We start from the raw sequence: 19,789 nt of genomic DNA, 5'->3' as shown, positions 1-19,789 counted from the left end.
ATGTTTATTGTTGCCTTTAAAAGTAAGTGAAACAAAATCAATTTTTGGCTGAAAACAGGCCACAACTTTAGGAATATTAAATGTGCATTTAGTAGTTTGACTTTATTGAACGTATTGTAATAAAAGAATAAATAAAGTTATATGCAAACAAAATACATTTAAAACAAAAGAAGAGCAGGAGTAAAGTATAGCTCACACAAACACTTAAGCCTGAGACTGGAGGAAACGGGAACGACTCACTGTTGGATTATGTGCTAATAATCCTGCTACTTGATTCATCCAGTCTCTGCTTAAAAGAACATCAAACCTCCTAACAAAGTTTTAAAATTGGAGAACACCCTAAGCTTCATTCATCTGACTGGCAATCCCACTTCCGCAGGAGGGATTTCACCGCATCATTTTATGCAACGTTGTTTGCCGGATGGCCACGGGGTGGCAGTATAGAGCGGTGTGTAGTATAAACAAAGCGGAACTGAACAGAACCTGAACTTGAGGTATTTGAGGGAGCTTAAAGATTACATTTTAATTCATTTGATCAGTAATAACGTGACCAGAGTATTTCACCCTTCAGTTTTCTAAACCTAACATGAAAAATATGTTTTTGTAAATTTTTTATAAGGGTTAAAGTAACTTTTGACATGCAGTTTTTTATTGGAAGACTTTTTTTTGTTTTTCCACCTTCTAACTTGTCTGAAGATGCTTGCTGAATAATTTTAGCTAGAAATGAAAATCTAGAGGAACATTTTTATTTTTATAATTAAAATGTTTTTCTAATTTCAGCATCGTTTAGCAATAGGTGATAATATGTGATTTATTTATTTGTTTACAGTGAAATTTCTCATGATCACTTCACTTAGTATGATGCAATGTTTATTTAAGAATAAATTAATACATTTGGATCATCTAAATAATCAAAAGAATATTTCTATTTCTTCTAAATTTCATTTCTAAAAGAACATTAAACAACTTTTAACCATAAATAAAATAAACAAAAGAGTAAAAGTGGTTAATTGATGAAATAACTACATGTTTCTGTGATAAATTTAACTTTTAATAATTTGCATTAATGAAGTCTTTTCCACCAAATTAATGTTTAAATCATTTTAAATGCAAATATCTTGGTCGCAAACAAACCTCAGACTCTGTAGATGTTGTCAAAAAGTTGGAGAATACATAGTATTTTTATTTTTTAATGTCACATGTGAACAACAAGAAAGTGGTCTAAAATACTTTAGTATTAAAATGCAAATGTAGCTATATTTTCACATAACTGTTTTGATAGTGCAGACATTTTAAAAAAAACTTTAATGCCAAATCTCAGCACTCTAATTACCTGTGAGCAGTTATTATAAAATTGACAGTAGCTTAATTTTACATTACATTAAGCATCTGAATCTCTTCAAAAAACACATTAACTTAATAAAAATAAATAGGATTTAATGAGAAAGACCCTGTATGCTTTAATAAAAATGATCTGCATTTGTTTGGTTAGTTATTGGTTCAGTTCAGGTCCTTTTAATTGATTTATTTTGGTATTTTTAGCTTCCAGGCATTTGTACGTCTGCAGGTTCAGAACAACAGAAAAGGTTAATGGCTCTTCTGTCTAATCTGGGATTCATCACAAAGTCTGCAGTGTCTGTGTGCGTTTGGGACTGTAACTGAGAAATGTGATCCCCTGATTGATTATTGCCCTTTGATTAGAGTTTTAGGCTAAAGGCTGATATGTCAGAATGCCAAGATGGTTAAAGCCGGAAGGCACCAGTCGGCGCATTAGTGACTCTAATATGGCCCAGGCTTCATAAAGTCATAAATTCAACAAAAACACCAGTAATGTCTTTTCATTATTCATCACTCTCAATCTCCAGTTGCTCCAGTAGCTCACTCCTCTTCTTGTGGTTGGCCATGCTCCCCAGTTTAGCATTACTTCACATTAATTATACATGTGGTATCGAACTGGCTTTCTCTGAGGCCACCTAAATATGGAATCTGGTGTACTCCACCAGAACCCTGAAGGACACTGACCACAGCCATTCAAAGTTTCCCATCATCGTTTTCCACCATTCTTCTTTCCTCATCATCTCCCCGACAGAATAATTCACCAGCTGATTGACTTCATCTTAAATGTTTAAACCTTGCAGTGAAAATTAAGGAACGAGGCTTAAACTCAGCCCACATCCCATCTTGCCTCCATTAAAGCATCTTGTTTTCAGACGGTGTCTGAACAGTCTGTATCCTGACCATAACCTAACCAACACGGTTGGTTGATTTTTGTAAACACTACATCTAATCATAGGTTGAATCTTTAAGGATAACACTAACAGAAAATAAATAGGTCTTAGGAACCTTGTTACATTTCAACCACAGACTTCTACGCCATTTTGTGTTGACGTATAACAAAACTCATCCCAAGAAAACACACTAAAAGTCTGTGGTTGTAATGTAACAAGGCTCCTAAGACCACGATTTATTTTCTGTTAGTGTTATACTATAATCAACACAAAATGACGTAGGATAGTAAAAAGGAAAGAAAAGGATCTTTTGAGACTCTTTTACTCCAGCAACTCCAAATAAAACCCAGCTCAGATGGAGTTGAAACGTGTAAATAGTCTACTTGTGTCTAATTTAATCTCAGTGTAAATCCAGCTGCTCTGTGAAGACTTCCTTAAACAGGTTAGGAAAGGTATATGGGCTTAAATGACAAAATCATTGAACAAAATCATTACTAAACTAAAACTAACTAACCAAACATGTTCCAATTCCGCTTGGGTTGCTAGGTGATGGGCTGGGCTGGACTTGGGTTACCAGGCAACAGCTCAGTGCCTGGGAACTGTGACTCAATAATCAGGAGGTTTTTTGAAACAATTCATTTTCCAGTCACCAAAAAACATTGACTTATTTCCGGCCAGGTTTGTTGTTTGCACTATTTTCTTTTTTTTTTTTTTTTTTTTTTTTTTACTTTACGGTAAAGCTTTACTTCCAGTTGGCCTTTGACACAAAATCCCAGTAAAATATATGAAGTTTGTGAATGCATTGTGATAAAAAGTTGAAGTATGAAAGTACCGTTTTCAACTCACGGTAGTCTCTACCAAACACATTTGAAATTTGGATATGCATTCACGTTTATAATTTTGTACAATTTTGTTTAGCAGAAGAAAAGAAATCGGTTTTACGGGTTAAAACCAGCAGTATCTTGTTGGTTTACCTTCAGTATCAATGCATAGAAGAATATAATGCTGAAAAATATGATTGTTAAAATGGGACTAATGTCCACAACTCACAGTATTAACAAATCCTCTCTCTTGCAGCTTTAGAAATAAAGCTAAATTCATTTCGTTATGAATTTAGCCCTCTAAAGACATGTGATTCTTCTCACTTCATGTAAATAGGGTAAGTTGAGTAAACTTTTCAGCTGCCTAACAGAACATTTCAATCCATTTTAGGTAAAAATGCAGCCATATAAATTCCTTTTCCAGAGTCCTGCTTTGAGATGCTGAAGGTTTTCACGTTTAGCTTGACACTAAAATGTCCAACACTGTGGCATGAAGTTAGTTTACATTTCAAGCATCAATATTTTATCAGAGGCTCTGTGTCAAACAATGTATTAGATGCTTTGTTCAGATGCTTATATGATCACTTTTTTATTTTGAACTGGAACTGATGACTCTCCCAGGACTCTTAGTTTATGTTTCTCTGCACAACTGAGTGTGGGTCTCCTGCAGTGAGGTTGTTTTAGTCTGTTGTTGCTATTTTAGGGTGATATTTTTACTACTCTGTACATTTTACTTTTTCTTGAGTAACTGTATTATGAAGTATTGAGTAAAACTACTGTGAGTAACTGCACTGACTAAAGAACAAGCTTGTTTTAATCAATAATTCAGCAGATACAGACACATGTCTGCAGTTTTTGTTAATGCTTCACAAGTTTTATATTGAAAGAAACTGATCTGGAAAAATATTTGATTTTATTATTTTATAATTCTGTTATTTATTCGAATTCTTTTTATTTTTCTCCTTAATGTGATAAAAAAATATCCACATAACTTTACATTTTGATCCATCTGATGATGTAATTTTTAAATGTTTAATGATTTATGTTTACCAAATATTTCTTTTAATAAGAAAGGAAAAAAAGAAACATCTGCCGTTTTTGTGAAAGTTTCATTGTTTATTTAAAAAAATAAACAAAAAATGATGGATTAAAGTTTCATACATTTTATATTGAAAGTATTATATTGAAAAAAATTGATTTAGAAAAATGTTTTTTTTTGCCTGTTTGATTTTGTAATGCTATAATTATGTTATTTATACGAATTGTTTCCTTTTACTCTTTAAAATACAAAAATATCCATATAGCTTTACATTTTGATCCATTTGAAGATGTGATTTTTAAATGTTTAATGATTAATGTTTAGATGAGCAACGTTTTTACCAAATAGTTTTTTAATAAGAAGGAAAGAAAGAAACTTACTTATTTATTGAGTAATTCATTGGATGGTTGTATTTTACTTTTACTTGAGAAAAAATATGTTAAAGTAGTGCTACTCTTACTTGAGTAATTTTTTTGGTTACTCTACTCACCTCTGGTTTCAAAATAAAGTCAGAGAAATGTATTTCAAATCTTACTGTTTTTGTTGTTTGGTTAGTGAACACTAGAGGGAGACAAAGAGCGCCGTAAGTTTCAGAACAACTGTCACGCGGCCTGTGGGAGCTCACAGCGTCACGTCATCACGCAGGAGTGATTGTGGCAGAACTCGAATGAGTTAATGCGACGTTAAATCTGTGCTGCAGACCCCGAGAGACACGAGGGAACAATTAGAAAGTGGATCAACGAGCCGAGTGGAAAAATGAGATTCAGGACACCTGTTGACCTCAGTCTCTCTCCTCTGCGTCTCCTTAAAGACAAATGGGGTTTCTGTCTTAAACTATATGCATCGTTCCTTTGAAGATATTGATTACTAGTTGAGATACGGAAGAAGGACATTGTAGGATTCAATCAGCAGTAGGTGTTAGGATGCTATGTTGGATAATAAGCATTTTTTAATTTTTGGATGTGGCTGTAGAAGGATTTTTAATTGGCTAGAGGAATAAAAATAAATACATAATTTAACCTGCATCAAAAGAAGTCGATGCACTACAAAAACACAAAATCTTATCAAGTATTTTTTGTCTAGTTTGTTTTCTTTGTGCAAATAGTACACTTGAAATAAGGCAAAACTGACTAATAAGTAACTTTTCAGCGAGATGTAGGAGCTTGGTTTAAGTCAATAATTTCTTAATATTGATTAAAACAAGTACTGGCAGATTATTTCACTTATAAGTTATGCTTCACTTATAGCAAAACATTTTCCCCATGTTATAAGTAGAACTACTCTTTTTTAAAAAGATCAATATCAAGGAATTATTTACTTAAAACAAACCCCTATATCTTGCTTAAACATTACTTGTAAGTTATTTTTGTCTTATTTCAAGCATGCTAAGATATTTGCACTAGAAACTAGACCAAAAATACTTTTGTATTTTTGCAGTGTGTCCAACCCTTTATATGACTGCATGACACCAATATGTTCCACTCCTTTACTGTAGTTTTATATTAATTTGATCAATAAAGCTTCAATAAAAAAAGTTGGACAATAGCATTAAATACCTAAAATAAGCTCAAGAGAGGTCTGAGGGAAAAAAGCTACGCTGAAATAAAACGTCAGTAAGGGAGGGAGGGCTAGATAGAGTAACAGAATGGCAGAAAAAGAGCAATAAGTGAGCGACACTGTCAAAGACTGGAAAGAGGAACAGAGAAAGGGACATTTCAAGAAATGGAGAGGTGGAACAATTAAGCAGTGATATAGAGACGAGATAAGTAGAGACTGAAGACGGAAGAAAAATAGAAGAAGAGGGCAGGATGAGTGTGAGATGGGAGACGGAGGGACTCCAGACGGTCGGCATCGTCTGCTTGGTGATAATGTTCCTCAAGCTGATGCACCTGCTGGGTTTGATCGACATCACTGAGACCGGTGAGGCAACAACTCGGGGCAATAGAGGGGCAGAGCCGGGGCAGGAGGAGAGGACGGGGGAAATGACTGCTTTAATCCAGAGAGAGAGATAAAGTCAGGACCCCAGGGTGTGTCATGAAACACTAAGATATGACCTCAAAGCAAATATACTAGAGGTAAAGCAAGTCATGTTGTTGTTTCATATCTTATCTTGATGGAATTAGTAAGTACACAGTTCTTTCCCAAAGTTCTTAGATTTGTCTGAAGCTAAAGAAGATGGTAACTAAAGTGGAAAGAGTTTATACGCACAAACATGACCAAAATACTTCTAAAACACAAAATCTTACCAGGTATTTTTGGAATAGTTTCTTGTCAAAATGTCTTAGTACACTAGAAATAAGACAAAACTAACTTACAAGCAACTTTTCAGCAAAACTTAGGAGGTTGTTTTAAGTCAATAACTTCTTAATATTTATTTAAAAAGTACAACCTCCACTGTAAGATTATTTCACTTATTATAAGACATGTTTCTCATGTCATAAATAAAATAATCTGACAGGATTTAAAACTTGTTGATTTAAAACAACCTTCTATATTTTTAATTTACTTATAAGTTAGTTTTGTCTCGTTTCAAGTGTATGAAGATATTTCCATTAGACACTAGATTAAAAATACTTTGTGTTTTAGCAGTGTGTAAGTATGTGCTTTGCTGGATTTCAGCAGCATATCTTGGATACTTATGTTGACATTTGGTAATAATCCTTTTTAAATGTTTGTTTTTTAAGGAATTACTGGATGAAGGATGGTGAATTTAATTTACTGTCTGAAGATTTTCATGGCTGTTGATAGATAAAATCTTCTGGTGTTTCAAAGAGTTTATGATCCTATGCTCTAACAAAGTTCCTCTAGTCTATTGAAGAGAAATGGGCCCACAGCATCACAGATCCTCTACCATGTAGTGAGCATCAGGTGCTGCTCCACATGTTTTAATCTGTCGGAGCGTTTGCTGCCAAATAGTCCAATCTTGGCTTCATCTGAGCATGATTCCAGTTTTATTTAACTACATGTTTATTTTTGAGGTGCTAACAGCCTTTTTCTCTCCTCACTCTGAATCAATAATTTGGTGCATAGGCAGCATCCAAAAACTGTTATGGAGACATCATGACTTCAAGATGCTGCGGCTCTCTAATAGTTTGTTTGTTGTCCCCTTTAGAGCAGCTTGGATTGTCATCCAGCCTTGCTTCTCTCCAGCTGTTTGTTTTTGACTCAATGTAGATTTTGTCAAGGTTGGGATTTTTTCTAGACTTCTAAAAATGTATATTTGTTTTTTTTTCTTGATTGGCATGTTCTCTTGTCTTTCTCATTCTGAATAGTGGCTTAGAGAAATGAGAAGCAGAACGTCATAGATTAAAGTCAAACGTTCATACTGACTCTGACAGACGATGTAAATTTGTAATAAAATTTATAGAAACATTATTTAGCTTTATTTTTGCAGGAATGTTCTCCATGTGCATGCAGGGGTTTTCTCTGGGTACTCCGGCAGGATGTTTGATGGATGGGTGAATGTTTGGACTGCTAGTCAGTCTCTAACACTGAACATGCATTAAAAAAACATTTTATGTCTCAGCAAGTGATTTTCCCCCCACAGAATGAATGAACTCAAATAAAAAGTTGAATTGTTGAAATGTAATCTGATGCTTCTGCAAAAAAAGAGAAATTGATTTAAATGCTTTTAATACATCTTAATCAGGAATGATAATAATTATAGAAGGTGCTCTATAAGTTAGAGCTCCCTGAGCTCAAGAATGAGTGTTTCATGTCATGGAAAAATACATTTTACATTCAAAAGGATTCAGGTTTTCAGATTAAGAAACATCAGAGACCTACGTAATCAAAGTTTTGTTTCTCGTTGAACCAAATGAACCCAAAAGAAATGAAGTGATGTGACGTAAAATCAGACCCTCGGTTCCTCTCTGTTGATTTTGGTTAATGTTTCACAGTGTGTGATAGTCTCTGCTCTGCTGGGTGTTTGAACTGGACATTTTCTCCTCTCCATTACACCTCTTAGGATCTGACCCGAATTGACTTATTTTCTCTTGTTTTGTTTTCTTTCTCCTTACTGTCACTCTCCCACTGTTCTCCATTTACTCTTTTTCAATCCATCTTGGTGTCAACACCAACTCCTCCTCTTCCTCCTCCTCCTCTGTTCTCTTTGTCTGAAGATGGTGAGTATGAAGCAAGAGAAACCCAGCTTACCTGGAGAAACCTTCCCTACTTTTTGTTTTTTCCCAGCTATGCCGTGCTTTCTCTGAGCATGTGTGAAGAAAGCTACAGTTTGAGAATTGAGTTTAAAAAACTTCAAATTTAGACCAAAAAAATACAATTTAAGAAGATCTCCACCTGAAAGAAAGTACCTCCTCCTCTTCCTTTTTTCCACCTTTTGCTTCTCAGCAGATTGTTGCCTCTTCTTCCCCCTAAACTTGCATGTTTTCCCTCCTTCCCTCCCTGTTAAACTTGGGAACCCACCCTCACCCTCAATTGTTTGCCTGCCTTCACTCACTCGATGTCTGTCCCGTCCTCCCTCTTTCTCTCTTCATCTTTCCTTCTCTGCACCACTTCTCCTCCTTCTCTTCTTCCTGTCTGTCGATCCGTCCCTGTCCTCCCTCCATCTCTTGCTCCCACAGATAGCAGCGACAGTGACCTGGAGCTGTCAACGGTGCGTCACCAACCGGAAGGGCTGGACCAGCTGCAGGCCCAAACCAAGTTCACCAGGAAGGAGCTTCAGTCTCTTTATCGAGGCTTCAAGAACGTACGTCAAGCTGTGGCGAGGACGTTCTCTGTTGCTTTCATTATTATGCTTTTAATAGCAACATTAATTGTTTTTAACATTTTCCCCCTTCATCTGCAGGAGTGTCCCAGTGGGTTGGTTGATGAGGAGACGTTCAAGTCTATCTATTCTCAGTTCTTTCCCCAAGGAGGTTAGACTCTAAAACCATCGCTCCTTTCTTGTCCTTTCAGGGACTGTAAGTAAAAATATGTGTGCAGTGAAATGGAGGGTGTTCAAGGTCTTCACTTATTTAAATAATATTCATACACCTTTAACCTTTTCGTATTTTGTTCCTTTAATTTTGTTTTACTGAAATGTTATGTGAAACCTAAAACGTTAGGGATTCATGCAATTAATTGACGTATGATTAATGGTCAATCAATGTTTTATTAGATTAAAATGAGGTCCAACTAATAACGTCCGAGTAGGTTTTCTTTTATTATTGTAGTTTGGCCGCCATCCAGCAGAGGGCGCAGCTGCTAGTCATTCTAAAGCGAAGGCAGTTGAAACGGAATTAAAGATGGCGGGTATCCCAGAACGAGAGAGAGAAGCCAAATGGTCAAAACAGAGTCCGGTGTGGAATACAAGATTAATTGAAGATTATTCGAGATTTATGCGGTTTTGTTTTGAAATATAAACACTCGACAAGTTCCTTAATAGCGCTTATTCAGCCGACATTAAATGACGGTAGCGTCAACTTCTTATGTGCTACGAAGGCGAGGAGAGAATGATGCGGAAAAAATGTACCGGACATGCTAATAAGCTATTTGATTTTGGGGTTGTCGTGCGTTAATGCGCTTCATATGAAGTTTTAACACTTCTTCAATAGCAACCACAGACTGTACTTCTGTATGAATATCTCTGTTTATTGGGGATTAAATGTTCGCATAGCCCATAGTTTCTTCTTTTCACCTTTTATTTTTCTATTCAGCAACCTAGTATGTTCCTGCTTGTTATGTTTTATAAATGTGTCTAAGTTTAAGACATAATGTCGAAAAAAATATTTTTTTTTGTTTATTTAGTCAGTATTTAATAGAGCTGACACAAAAATTGTTAAAATATAATGTGCTTCATATTTTCTTAAATTCAGCATATTATAAAAAAATTTAGCCTCTTATGTTATGGTAAGATAGCCCTCTTGATACAAGAGAATACTCACGTTTTTAGGAAAATGGCCGCTTATCAATTAATTCAACTAATCAACTGATAACTTGGATACAATATTCCCTGAGTTTCCATAGTTGTACACCATAGTTGATAAGTGAATTTTGTTTAAAAATTTAGAAAATCTGAAATTACTGTGTCCATTTAAATTTAATCCCTTTTTCTCTGATGGTCCTAAGTAAAAAAAAAAAAGTGCAACCAGTTTAACCAGAAGCTACTGAATTGGCAAAGAGTTGATCTGCGTAATTCAAACTCAGTGTAAAACAGATGTTCTCTGAAAGTCTGAGAAGTTTGTTGGAGAACATTAGTGAATAAAAGTAAAAGTAGCTAAATCTAATCCTACAGAATCCAACAAGTTATTCCTAAAGTACTCCAATCCCACACTATCGAACTTTTTCCCTTGAAGTTTTCTCTGTCATCTGTCCTGGATGTGTTTGTGTGCCATTCTGCCAGTAAAAGCAGTAAACCAATCAAAGACTTCTTTCTGTCTGCAGACGCTTCCACTTACGCCCACTTCCTCTTCAACGCCTTCGACATCGACAGAAACGGCTCAATCCGCTTTGAGGACTTCGTCATCGGCCTGTCGGTTCTGCTGAGAGGTTCGGTCACAGAGAAGCTCAACTGGGCCTTCAACCTCTACGACATCAATAAGGACGGTTACATCACCAAAGAGGTGTGTACTGTATGCAGGACGAAACGTCTTGACATTATTGAAAACAGAAAAATCATCTAAAAAATCATCAGTATTGGCCTTTCTGAAATAACTGGAAAAAATATTATTAGTATATTTCAACAAAACTTTATGTTTTGTTTTCTGTTTTTTCCCACCAATAATTTCAGAAAATCTTACAGAGTCCCAAAAAACTCCTTATTTAAAGAAAGAGTATGTTATATTTTCACATAAAAAAGTTAATAATTTTGAATTGCTTATTCAATTAATTTTGCCACATTAATTCTTTCTATGCCAAACATTATTATTTGGTTGTTTTGTCCAACACAAACAAAAAACTTGGATTATCTTAAATCAGAGTTGGTCTTGAAGCAAACTACTAGTCTGCTGCATAGGGATTGTTTACCAGCAGGGGGCCCCCAAGAGCATCAAACCTCACTGTAAACGAGTTTACACATTTATTTCTTATTCATCTTGACTTAATATCAGTCAGTTGATTATACTGCATAAACTTCACCTCTTGTTTAATTTGTACCCCGAGTTTGAACATAGTATCATAATTTAATTCCTTCTTCCATTTTTTACCCTGTTTATACCTGTACTTAAGCTAATCCACATCAGTTAATCTATTAATTATTGTATTTGTAATTGCTGTTATTATTATTTTTATTTTTTATGTTTTATTTTTCCTTGTTTTAAGCTGTTCTATTGTTGTTAAAGATGTTTTAAAAACATTATAGTTTGAAAATAATACAGTACTCCAAGTCAAAGCAAAAATTAGCAGTAAAACTTGTTTATCTACATATAAATCTCTACCTGTGTGAGTTTTTTACTGTGTAATGGTGGCATAATTAGATTATTATTATTGTTATTACCACCGGTATTTCATATTGTCTCCATCTTTATTCCTCAGGAGATGCTTGCAATCATGAAGTCCATCTATGACATGATGGGGCGATACACGTACCCCTGCGTACGGGATGATGCGCCGTCAGAGCATGTTGATAAGTTCTTCCAGGTTCTGAATGCCCTATTTTATGCTAACATAATGTATTAAAAGGTATTTTTCTCAAAATGGTCCTGACGTGTTTATCCTCTTTAAGGTTCTGTTTCCTCTTCCAACAGAAAATGGACAAAAACAGAGACGGGGTGGTGACTATTGAAGAGTTCATAGAGACGTGTCAGAAGGTGACTCACGATCCCACAGACAGAGCAACACCTTGTTTAACGTCTCGCTTTGGTGAATAGCCCAGTTAAGCCCAAAACTATTCACACCCCTGGCACATTTAGATTTAAATTGTTGATATTCAGTCAAGAAGTTTGTTTTCTGATAGAAAGTTAAATATTATCAATTTGAACATATTATTTTTATTTAGATTTCTTTTTTTTAAACTGGCATATTGAATTTCTTTTAGATATGTCTCAACATTCAATTTTTAAAAATCACAGGATTACCAACCAGCTTTTTGTATTTTTCTGCTGGTATTTTGATTTTTAATCATTTTTGCTGATAAAATCCAAGTGTTTGAGGCTAGAAGGCCTCTGTGACATCACCCTGATCTGTAGCTCACTCCAAAACAAGCATTTGCCCCTTCTGCTCTTCTGATGAATGCTGGTGTTTCTTCCGGAAATCTAAAGGTTTAAAACCACACTGACATGTGATTCCCTCATAAGTGCTGCAGTCCAATTAACATATGCAAACATTTTTGATATTGGCAATATTGCATGATAATTATTATCTTATTTAACTTCATGATTTTCTTAGGTTTATATGAGAGTACATTGTTAATTTTGAGCTAGACTTGTATTTTTCTTTACCAGTTTAAGGAAACCATTGGAAAATCAATTACTTTTATCCTCATATATTATTTAATTAAGTCCTGTGTGAGAACATCTGATGGATTTATTTCTTTAGAGTAAACTCTTTCTGCTGAGAAAATATACAAGTGTGTTTTAATGGATTCATATTGTTTAGAATATTTTGCAGCATACTTACAGACAGATTTGTAGGCAGAAGGAACGAGCTAGGAGCTGCTTAAAAAAGCAAAACATTATTTCCATAAAATTACATTTTGTTTAAAATACTCGTGTATATGAACATTTTATAGGGCAGCTAGTTAGGATTCTGAATATTTGGACACTTCAATTCAGCAAAGTGGCAAAAGTGTTTCTTTGAATTAAAGTAAAACATTTACAGCTTCTGATTCTTTAGTCACAATTGTCTGAAGGCTGCCTTAACCAATTGAAAATAATTATATCACTATTCATGAGGGAAACGTAAATTATAGTAGTACACAAGTAAATTCTAACAATGCCATGTTGTTGTATGTACTGCATACTATAATTATAATAAAACTTGAACAGTAAGCACAGGTTGATTTAATAATACCAAGTCTGCGTCTGTTCTTTTTTAGGCAACTACCTCATGTAGAAACGAACAAAAACACAGTAGGGATACGATCTGTGTTTACAACCGCAGCTCTAACTACATCTGCACTAATGAAGGTTTTCAATCCGTCCTGCTGTCCTGTTGTTCTGGCAAAAGTTGTTTTTCCCACATGTCAATGTATTGAATCAACACCCAAAATAAAAACCCACGAGCTGCTAAAATGTGTGATTATGGCAGCTGAAATGTACATTAAGTATTTTTTAGACTCACCACACCATCAATGCAAAGAAAGAAAAACCACTTGTTTACAGGCTTATAAGTGTATTGTTGTCTAGCAAGCATCTTTGCATTTAAAAAGTCATTTATGAGAGCTATAATTACTTGTTTTGGGTACATCTCAGTGTTTAAATTTCATTAATCTTTAATCATTTTTGATTTCTCTTGTAAGACATATATACAATTTCAATGCTGTCCACTGAAGAGGAGCTGTATTACCAACATTAACCAAAACTCTACCATAAACTTGGAGCTTGGGCACAAATAACAAAGGTTTTGATGTGGCCTAGTTAAAGTCTGGTCTTAAATCTAACAGAGATGTTCTGACATCATCATAAGTTATCACAAAAATATTGACATCAATTGTTCCCGTTAAGTTTAAGGGGGGGAAATTATTTTTCTCAATTAAGGTTGATTGGTGTGGATATTTTTTTTCTCCTAATAAAATTAATCTTAATCTGGAAATTGCATTTTGTATTTAATCAGGGTATCTTGGTCTGACATTTTAATGTGTTTAATGATTTGAAACATTTAAGTGTGTCAAGAAAGCAGAAACTCAATAAAATTGTAAGGCAAATGTGTCAAACTCAAGGCCCAAGGGTCAAATCTGGCTCACCGTAACTATTTATGTTGCCAAATTACATCACTGTGAAAAGATATTAAATGCTATTTAATTTTACAAAGCAAGCTATAATATTCTAGCAGTTTAACAAATAGTTCTTTGACAAAATTCATGATCTTGGTGTTTGAGGGAGTGAATACTTTTTCACAACACCACGGGTTGTTTTTTGTGCTTGATTAAAAAAAAAAAAAATTTTCTGAAAGTGAGTCTAAACTTTAGCTTCCTATTTTTTGTTTTTATCTCCACAGGACGAGAACATCATGAACTCCATGCAGCTGTTTGAAAATGTGATATAAAACAGAGCTGGATTCTCTCAGTAGTTTCTCCCTCATTAGCACGTCTAATTACCCAGCCACCTCACCCAGTTCTCCGGCTCTGCACTAACACTTAGAACCGCTACTGAATCACAACGAAAGCACTGTAAAAACACAGGACCCACACGTTCGTTTCCGCTCCCCTCTGGACTCCTTCAGCCGCATCAGAAACTGTCCCTGGATTTTAAAGGACTGCTTCAGAGAGACGATCAGCTTCCTGGATGGCATTTTCTCCCACAACAGAAGAGCTCTTTGTGCGTCCGTCATCAGATGACCACTGACCCGACCCGAATCCTCATGGAACCTAGCTTTACCACCAACGTACGCGCTCGTGTAGAGACAGACGTTTTAGATCAAAGGAAAAATATTTTTTTTAAATTCACATAAAAAGAGAACTAAAGCATGTTTGAAATATGAGATTAGCTTGCACTAAAATTTTCTGATCATGTATAAAGCCTTTGTAGATACCTGCATCTGATGCACCACTGATGGAAGCCAGTGTGCTTGTGTATATGTATAGTTAATAGTTATATATCCTGCATTGGGTTGGTGTTTTCTGTGCAGCACTGGATGATGGAACAACACCAGAACTGAACAACTGCTTAAGGGGTTCCTGTGTTATTCTGTTAGATACGTTTCATGTTTAGTAATTGAAATTATTAAAAAAGTTCTATCTTTTTGTAATCTCAAAGATTATGTCAACAGGTCCGATTGGAAAAGTAAATTCCTACAGTGCTCTGGACAAGTAAAAGAACTGTGAAAAGTGTTTGTATGCTGACTTAAGTTTGTAGCATATTGATGCAGTGTAGACGAGCATGCTGACTCTCAGTCGCAGTAAAATGTAAGGTGCAGCTGGACCTTCGTGAAGTCACAACATTAAAGAGCCACAAATTTCACCAATTTCACAGAGTTTCTATTTCAACATTATCTTTAACCCTTTTTGGACGACTGATGCTAATTAGATTCATACCTGTTTACCACGAATGTCAGTTGATAGATATGACTCTCATACTACAAAATACCTTTTGAAGTGCTTTACTCCCAGCTAGTTGTCAGAGTGTGAACTACACTTGGTGCACAGAAGCAGAAGTACGTGGTAGGATTTCCAAATGGTGTCTATTACTTTTGGCTTTGAGGCATTTTAGCGACACTAGACAATAAAGGAAAGGAACAGAGTAATTTGAGTAACAAAAATATATATAATTTAGGTTTTATATTGTAAATACTGTGCAACCTTGAATCAAAATTTTACAAACTTTTATTTTGAGGTCAGTAAAATAACTAAAAGTAGATCACATAAAATGAAAAACCTATATTTATTCATTTATTTTGAAAATTTAAATAGTGTAAATGTAAGAAGATGAAAATGGGTCATGACTAGAAGTCTCAGCCAGAAAAAATTAAGAGGAAGGATGTCAATTTCAGATTATAAAAACACACAAACGAAATTGTTCAAAACAAAATCAGTTTCTATTTAACCACTTCAGATCAAGTTCATTAAATCCAAAGTAATTTGATTAAAAATACACGATTAAAAATTGTATCAACCCGTTTTCTTTAATAGCGTGTGCCTAAATTTAATCTGAATTATTTTCACGACATTTCCACCGATTGACTTTAATTCGCTGATTGCGCCTTATAAGTGAAGTTAAATAGTCAATCACATGTGGTTGCTAGGGGAAAATAATAAACATTTGACAAATCAGCATCGCTGAATTAAATGTCTACGGATCGCTCGGAAGTTTGCCCTCGCCTGAAAGTTTTGGGTCGCCATGGTGATACAGTTGACGATGGCGACGACGGCAGTTGAGGGAAAGCTTTGAGGGAATTCTCCATCTTTATTGACAATGTAGAGGATTTTAACGGTTGTCGGTAAGCTACAGCTTCTGTTTCTCTGCGTGTTTTATAAACTTTAGCTACCATATTACGATGCTTGTTTTTTGTTGTTTTACTTTTTCGGTTCATTACCTGCTGTCATTTCTTTGCTGATCATCAGTTAAGAACGTTGCTTTGATTAGCATAATGCTAATTCTGCTCTGCATAAATTTAGCTAAGATTTCTTTTTTTAAATCGTTAGAAATACTGATGATGTTGCTGCTGCCTTTTTTGAATTTCTGATGTTATTATAATGCCAATGTTTGGTTGATAGTGTTTTCTGGGCATGATAGTCATTCTGATTTGGTGTTGGACAAGGAAGAGCTGAAGTTTCTTTACAAACATTTGTGTCTGGTAGATTTTATTGAGCTCCTGATTGTTCCTGGGCTAATTTCTTCTGTCTCCATTAAAGTAAGTTTAACATCAACATTGACAAATTGGTGCCTGCAAGAAAGAAGCTCCAAGACTGACAACAATCAGATTGGATGCTGCTGGTGTTCACATGTACAAGCCAAATCCTTTCTGAGAAAGCTTTTATGGTCAGACAAGAGAAAGATCGACTTGTTGGTCACAAAGAAGTCAATCGGAGGCTTTTAAACGTAAGAAAAAGGTACCAACTGTTAAACATGGTGGTCGCAAGATCATGCTTAGGGGGTGTTTTGCTGCCAGTGGTATTGATAGCAAAAGTGGATAGACCAATAAAGATTATGGATCATTTCCAAATCTTCCAGCTAATGATCCCAAAACTAGTTTTGGAAACAAGCCCTGATCTCAGCCATATTGAAAATCTGTAGATTCGCTTAAAAGGTACATTTGTTCCAGCAAACCAGACAATTTAAATGGACTCCACTGTTCATCATCAGCCTTAAGAATGGCTCCAAACTTGGTGTGATACTTCTGGAACTCGCTAAAAGACAATAATGTAAATATTTGTGGGATAACTTTATATTTGAGCCAGTATTCTATTATTTTTCCCCTATGTGGATTAAAAGAAAAGAGAAAAAGTCAGAGTCATACACACTTTACTGGGAATACAAATCATTACAATCAATCCATCCTGGAAAAGCCCCAAATTACTATACTTCTGCTTGTGATGAGAGTATGCAAACCTTTTCATGTCATTATAGGGAGTTTCATCCTCTTCTATTCTGACTTTGACTTGCCTAATACAAATAACCTGTATGTTTGCTCTTTTTTTTACATTTTATTTTACATTTATATATTTATAAATGAAAATGTAATTTTCATAATATATTCAAAACAAACAAAACCTGAAGATCAATGTATTATTTGCATCTATTGTTGCCATTTCAAACTCGTATCATATGCATGCCCATGATGAGTGTTTGCAGTCCTCATTCTATCGTAATGAGTGTAAAATGAAACAAATAGGTAAACCAAAACAGATGCAAATGTTTGCAACGTTGTGTGAAAGTAAGCAGCTCAAGACATGTGGGGACATTATTGCCCAGAAGCACATTGGGCACAAGGGCAGCTTGTGCCCTGTTATCAAACGTGGTTTTGCCACTGATTACTCAACCTAAAGTGTGGCTAATGGAAGCAGTGCAACCAACCACTAAGTGGCACTGTGGCGGAATACATAGCCTAAACCCACACGAGATGCGGACAAAAAGACCTACTTTGAGAAGTGAAGGGTGCCATTGTTGGCTCTTGTAAAACTACTGCCCAGCAGCAGGGGAAAAAGAGACGGCTTATGCAAGAAAGGTTATTATTTCAGAAACTGTTCCTGGATCAGTCTGACATCCTCACGCTGATGGAGGCTGTAGCCTCCCTGCGCTCCCGATTGGCTGAGTGTTGACTCGGAGGCGGGGCTAAAGGCTGACCGTTAACGTCACTTGAGTTATGTGAGCATGCGTAGTGACTTTCTTCAACCCCGTGGCTTTATGAAAGCCTATACAGGGGCAGTATCCGCACGACCAGGAGGTGTTTCAAAACGCTTCTGAGGTATTATATATAGTCCAGGAGTAGGAGCTGGTTTTGGAGGAGTCAGACTTACCTCACCGGGCTTTTTGTGAGTGAGCTGCTTCCCGACTGGTCGTCTCCAGCTCCTCCGCTAGCGATAACAACACAAGCCACGGGGACGAGCCAGCGGACGTAACGCTAGCCAAGAGGGGAAGTGGGCTCCGTCTTCTCTTTCATCGGGCAGGTGTGTACAAAAACGAGCCATTTTTAATTCTCTGTGACGGATTTACCATACGGGTGGCTATTAGTTAACCTATTTTGACTAAAATGCTCAGTTTGGGAAGCGGTTAGTTTTTTTTGTAACATCCGGTAACTCGGACCGGCTGCTGTTTAAAGATGTTAAGAGCTATCCTCCGGCTTATGAGGACTCTGAGTACTTGCGTGACCGTGGGTCTGCTGAAGCTCCACTATGACCGAACAAATCAAGGCCCACGTGTTTAAGCCCGTTCTTCAATACATTCAATTTAAATTGGACTAATTACATTGCACCAAAGTAGTCTGGGGGCACTGTACATAAAATAAAACTGATCATATGGAAATCCAGGTACGTTTAGTTAATTTAGGTAAACAGCTATATAAATATTCATTCCAAAGAGTCAGATTGGGTCCAGAAATGGGTACGGGGAATTGGCTGAAAGTCATAATGCATTACCAGTGAATTGAGTCTTCACATCGCTGCAATTTCTCATTCAGAGCAAGCATAAAGTAGCAGGGGAGAGGAACAACTTTCTATTAACATGAGATAATAATCAACCATTTACCTCAACTGGCTGGGGACTGAGAGAAATTATTCATTTGCGTCATATAACTGCACTACTACAGCTATGAGTAGATCATAGAAAATACCTGCTATTTGTCAAAGTGAGTCTAAAAAAAACAAAACATAAAAAAAACAACATCCCCTTGGTGGGAACAACGTGTCTCATGTTTAGTACTAAGTGTCCCATGTTATGACCAACAGCCAAGAGAAGAGACACATCTTTAGAAACGATAACGATGGTATATTATAAATAGTTTTTTTGTTGTTGTTTTTTTAATTTCAGCTAACTTTGCTCTCAGTATTAGTTCTCAAACTTGTTGTATAAAGATGTCATCTTAGGGGAATATCAGACAGTTTTCAACTGCAGTAAGTTCTCCACTTTGATTCAGGGTTCCTATGCATCCTCATAAAGTACAGAATTTGCTTAAATCGTTTTCCAAGTCTGGATGGACAAAGTAAGACTTAGTTTTCAAAACTGTTTGGTTTTCCTTTTTTTATTTTCTGTTGTAAGGGATGAAAATCTTATAAAACTAAATAAATAGTGATTTTATACTCATTTATATAAAAAAGTTATGAGGGAAACTCAAAAATAAAGAATGTTATTTGAACAACACACTTATCCACAATCCAAAAAAGCCTTTTTTGGACTCTAGACAACTTCAGGTTCAGATGGACTTGAGATTTCTAACCTCAAGCCTTGAGGTCTTGTATACCAAAGTCAATTTCACAGATTTTCTTTTTATTCCTCTAAGTTTTAAAATGTAGTTGGTTTGTTGTAGTCCAGTTGAGAAGAGCTCAATATTGTAATCATTATTCAACTGTTTGATTTGTGGAGCCTACAGATAAAGACTTGTTTTCCTTTCAAGTTACTCCAAAAAATAAATGAATGAATAAATTTTGCATCTTAAAATAAGTTTGAAAT

At 35.6% G+C, this 19,789-nt stretch overlaps 2 protein-coding genes across 17 annotated transcripts in view; both read left to right on the top strand.

The window, feature by feature from the left end:
• The window catches only part of kcnip3b (Kv channel interacting protein 3b, calsenilin), a 45,633-nt gene extending 30,484 nt beyond the window's left edge, over positions 1-15,149 (top strand). For 4 of the 15 annotated variants that reach the window (XM_028032882.1, XM_028032884.1, XM_028032894.1 and 1 more), the window contains 7 exons: positions 1,739-1,741; positions 8,672-8,796; positions 8,896-8,965; positions 10,473-10,651; positions 11,562-11,666; positions 11,774-11,836; positions 14,184-15,149. In XM_028032882.1, the coding sequence (XP_027888683.1) occupies positions 1,739-1,741; positions 8,672-8,796; positions 8,896-8,965; positions 10,473-10,651; positions 11,562-11,666; positions 11,774-11,836; positions 14,184-14,231 (593 nt within the window). In that variant the 3' untranslated portion in view covers positions 14,232-15,149. Of the gene's footprint in view, positions 1-1,738; positions 1,742-5,733; positions 6,009-6,263; positions 6,267-8,011; positions 8,797-8,895; positions 8,966-10,472; positions 10,652-11,561; positions 11,667-11,773; positions 11,837-14,183 lie in introns of those variants that run through there. The other 11 variants (XM_028032883.1, XM_028032895.1, XM_028032886.1 and 8 more) reach the window with 9 other exon arrangements.
• A 2,855-nt stretch (positions 15,150-18,004) lies between these two features.
• Positions 18,005-19,789, top strand: part of slc23a2 (solute carrier family 23 member 2) — a 45,899-nt gene continuing 44,114 nt past the window's right edge. For both annotated transcript variants that reach the window (XM_028032881.1, XM_028032880.1), the window contains exon 1: positions 18,005-18,291. The gene's annotated coding sequence lies outside the window, so the exon portion shown is untranslated. The remainder of the gene's footprint in view (positions 18,292-19,789) is intronic.

Source organism: Xiphophorus couchianus, chromosome 12 (genome assembly GCF_001444195.1).
Source record: "Xiphophorus couchianus chromosome 12, X_couchianus-1.0, whole genome shotgun sequence".
Classification (NCBI taxonomy): domain Eukaryota; kingdom Metazoa; phylum Chordata; class Actinopteri; order Cyprinodontiformes; family Poeciliidae; genus Xiphophorus; species Xiphophorus couchianus.
Note: the sequence above shows the minus strand (reverse complement) of the source record. Positions and strands in the feature narration are given on the sequence as shown.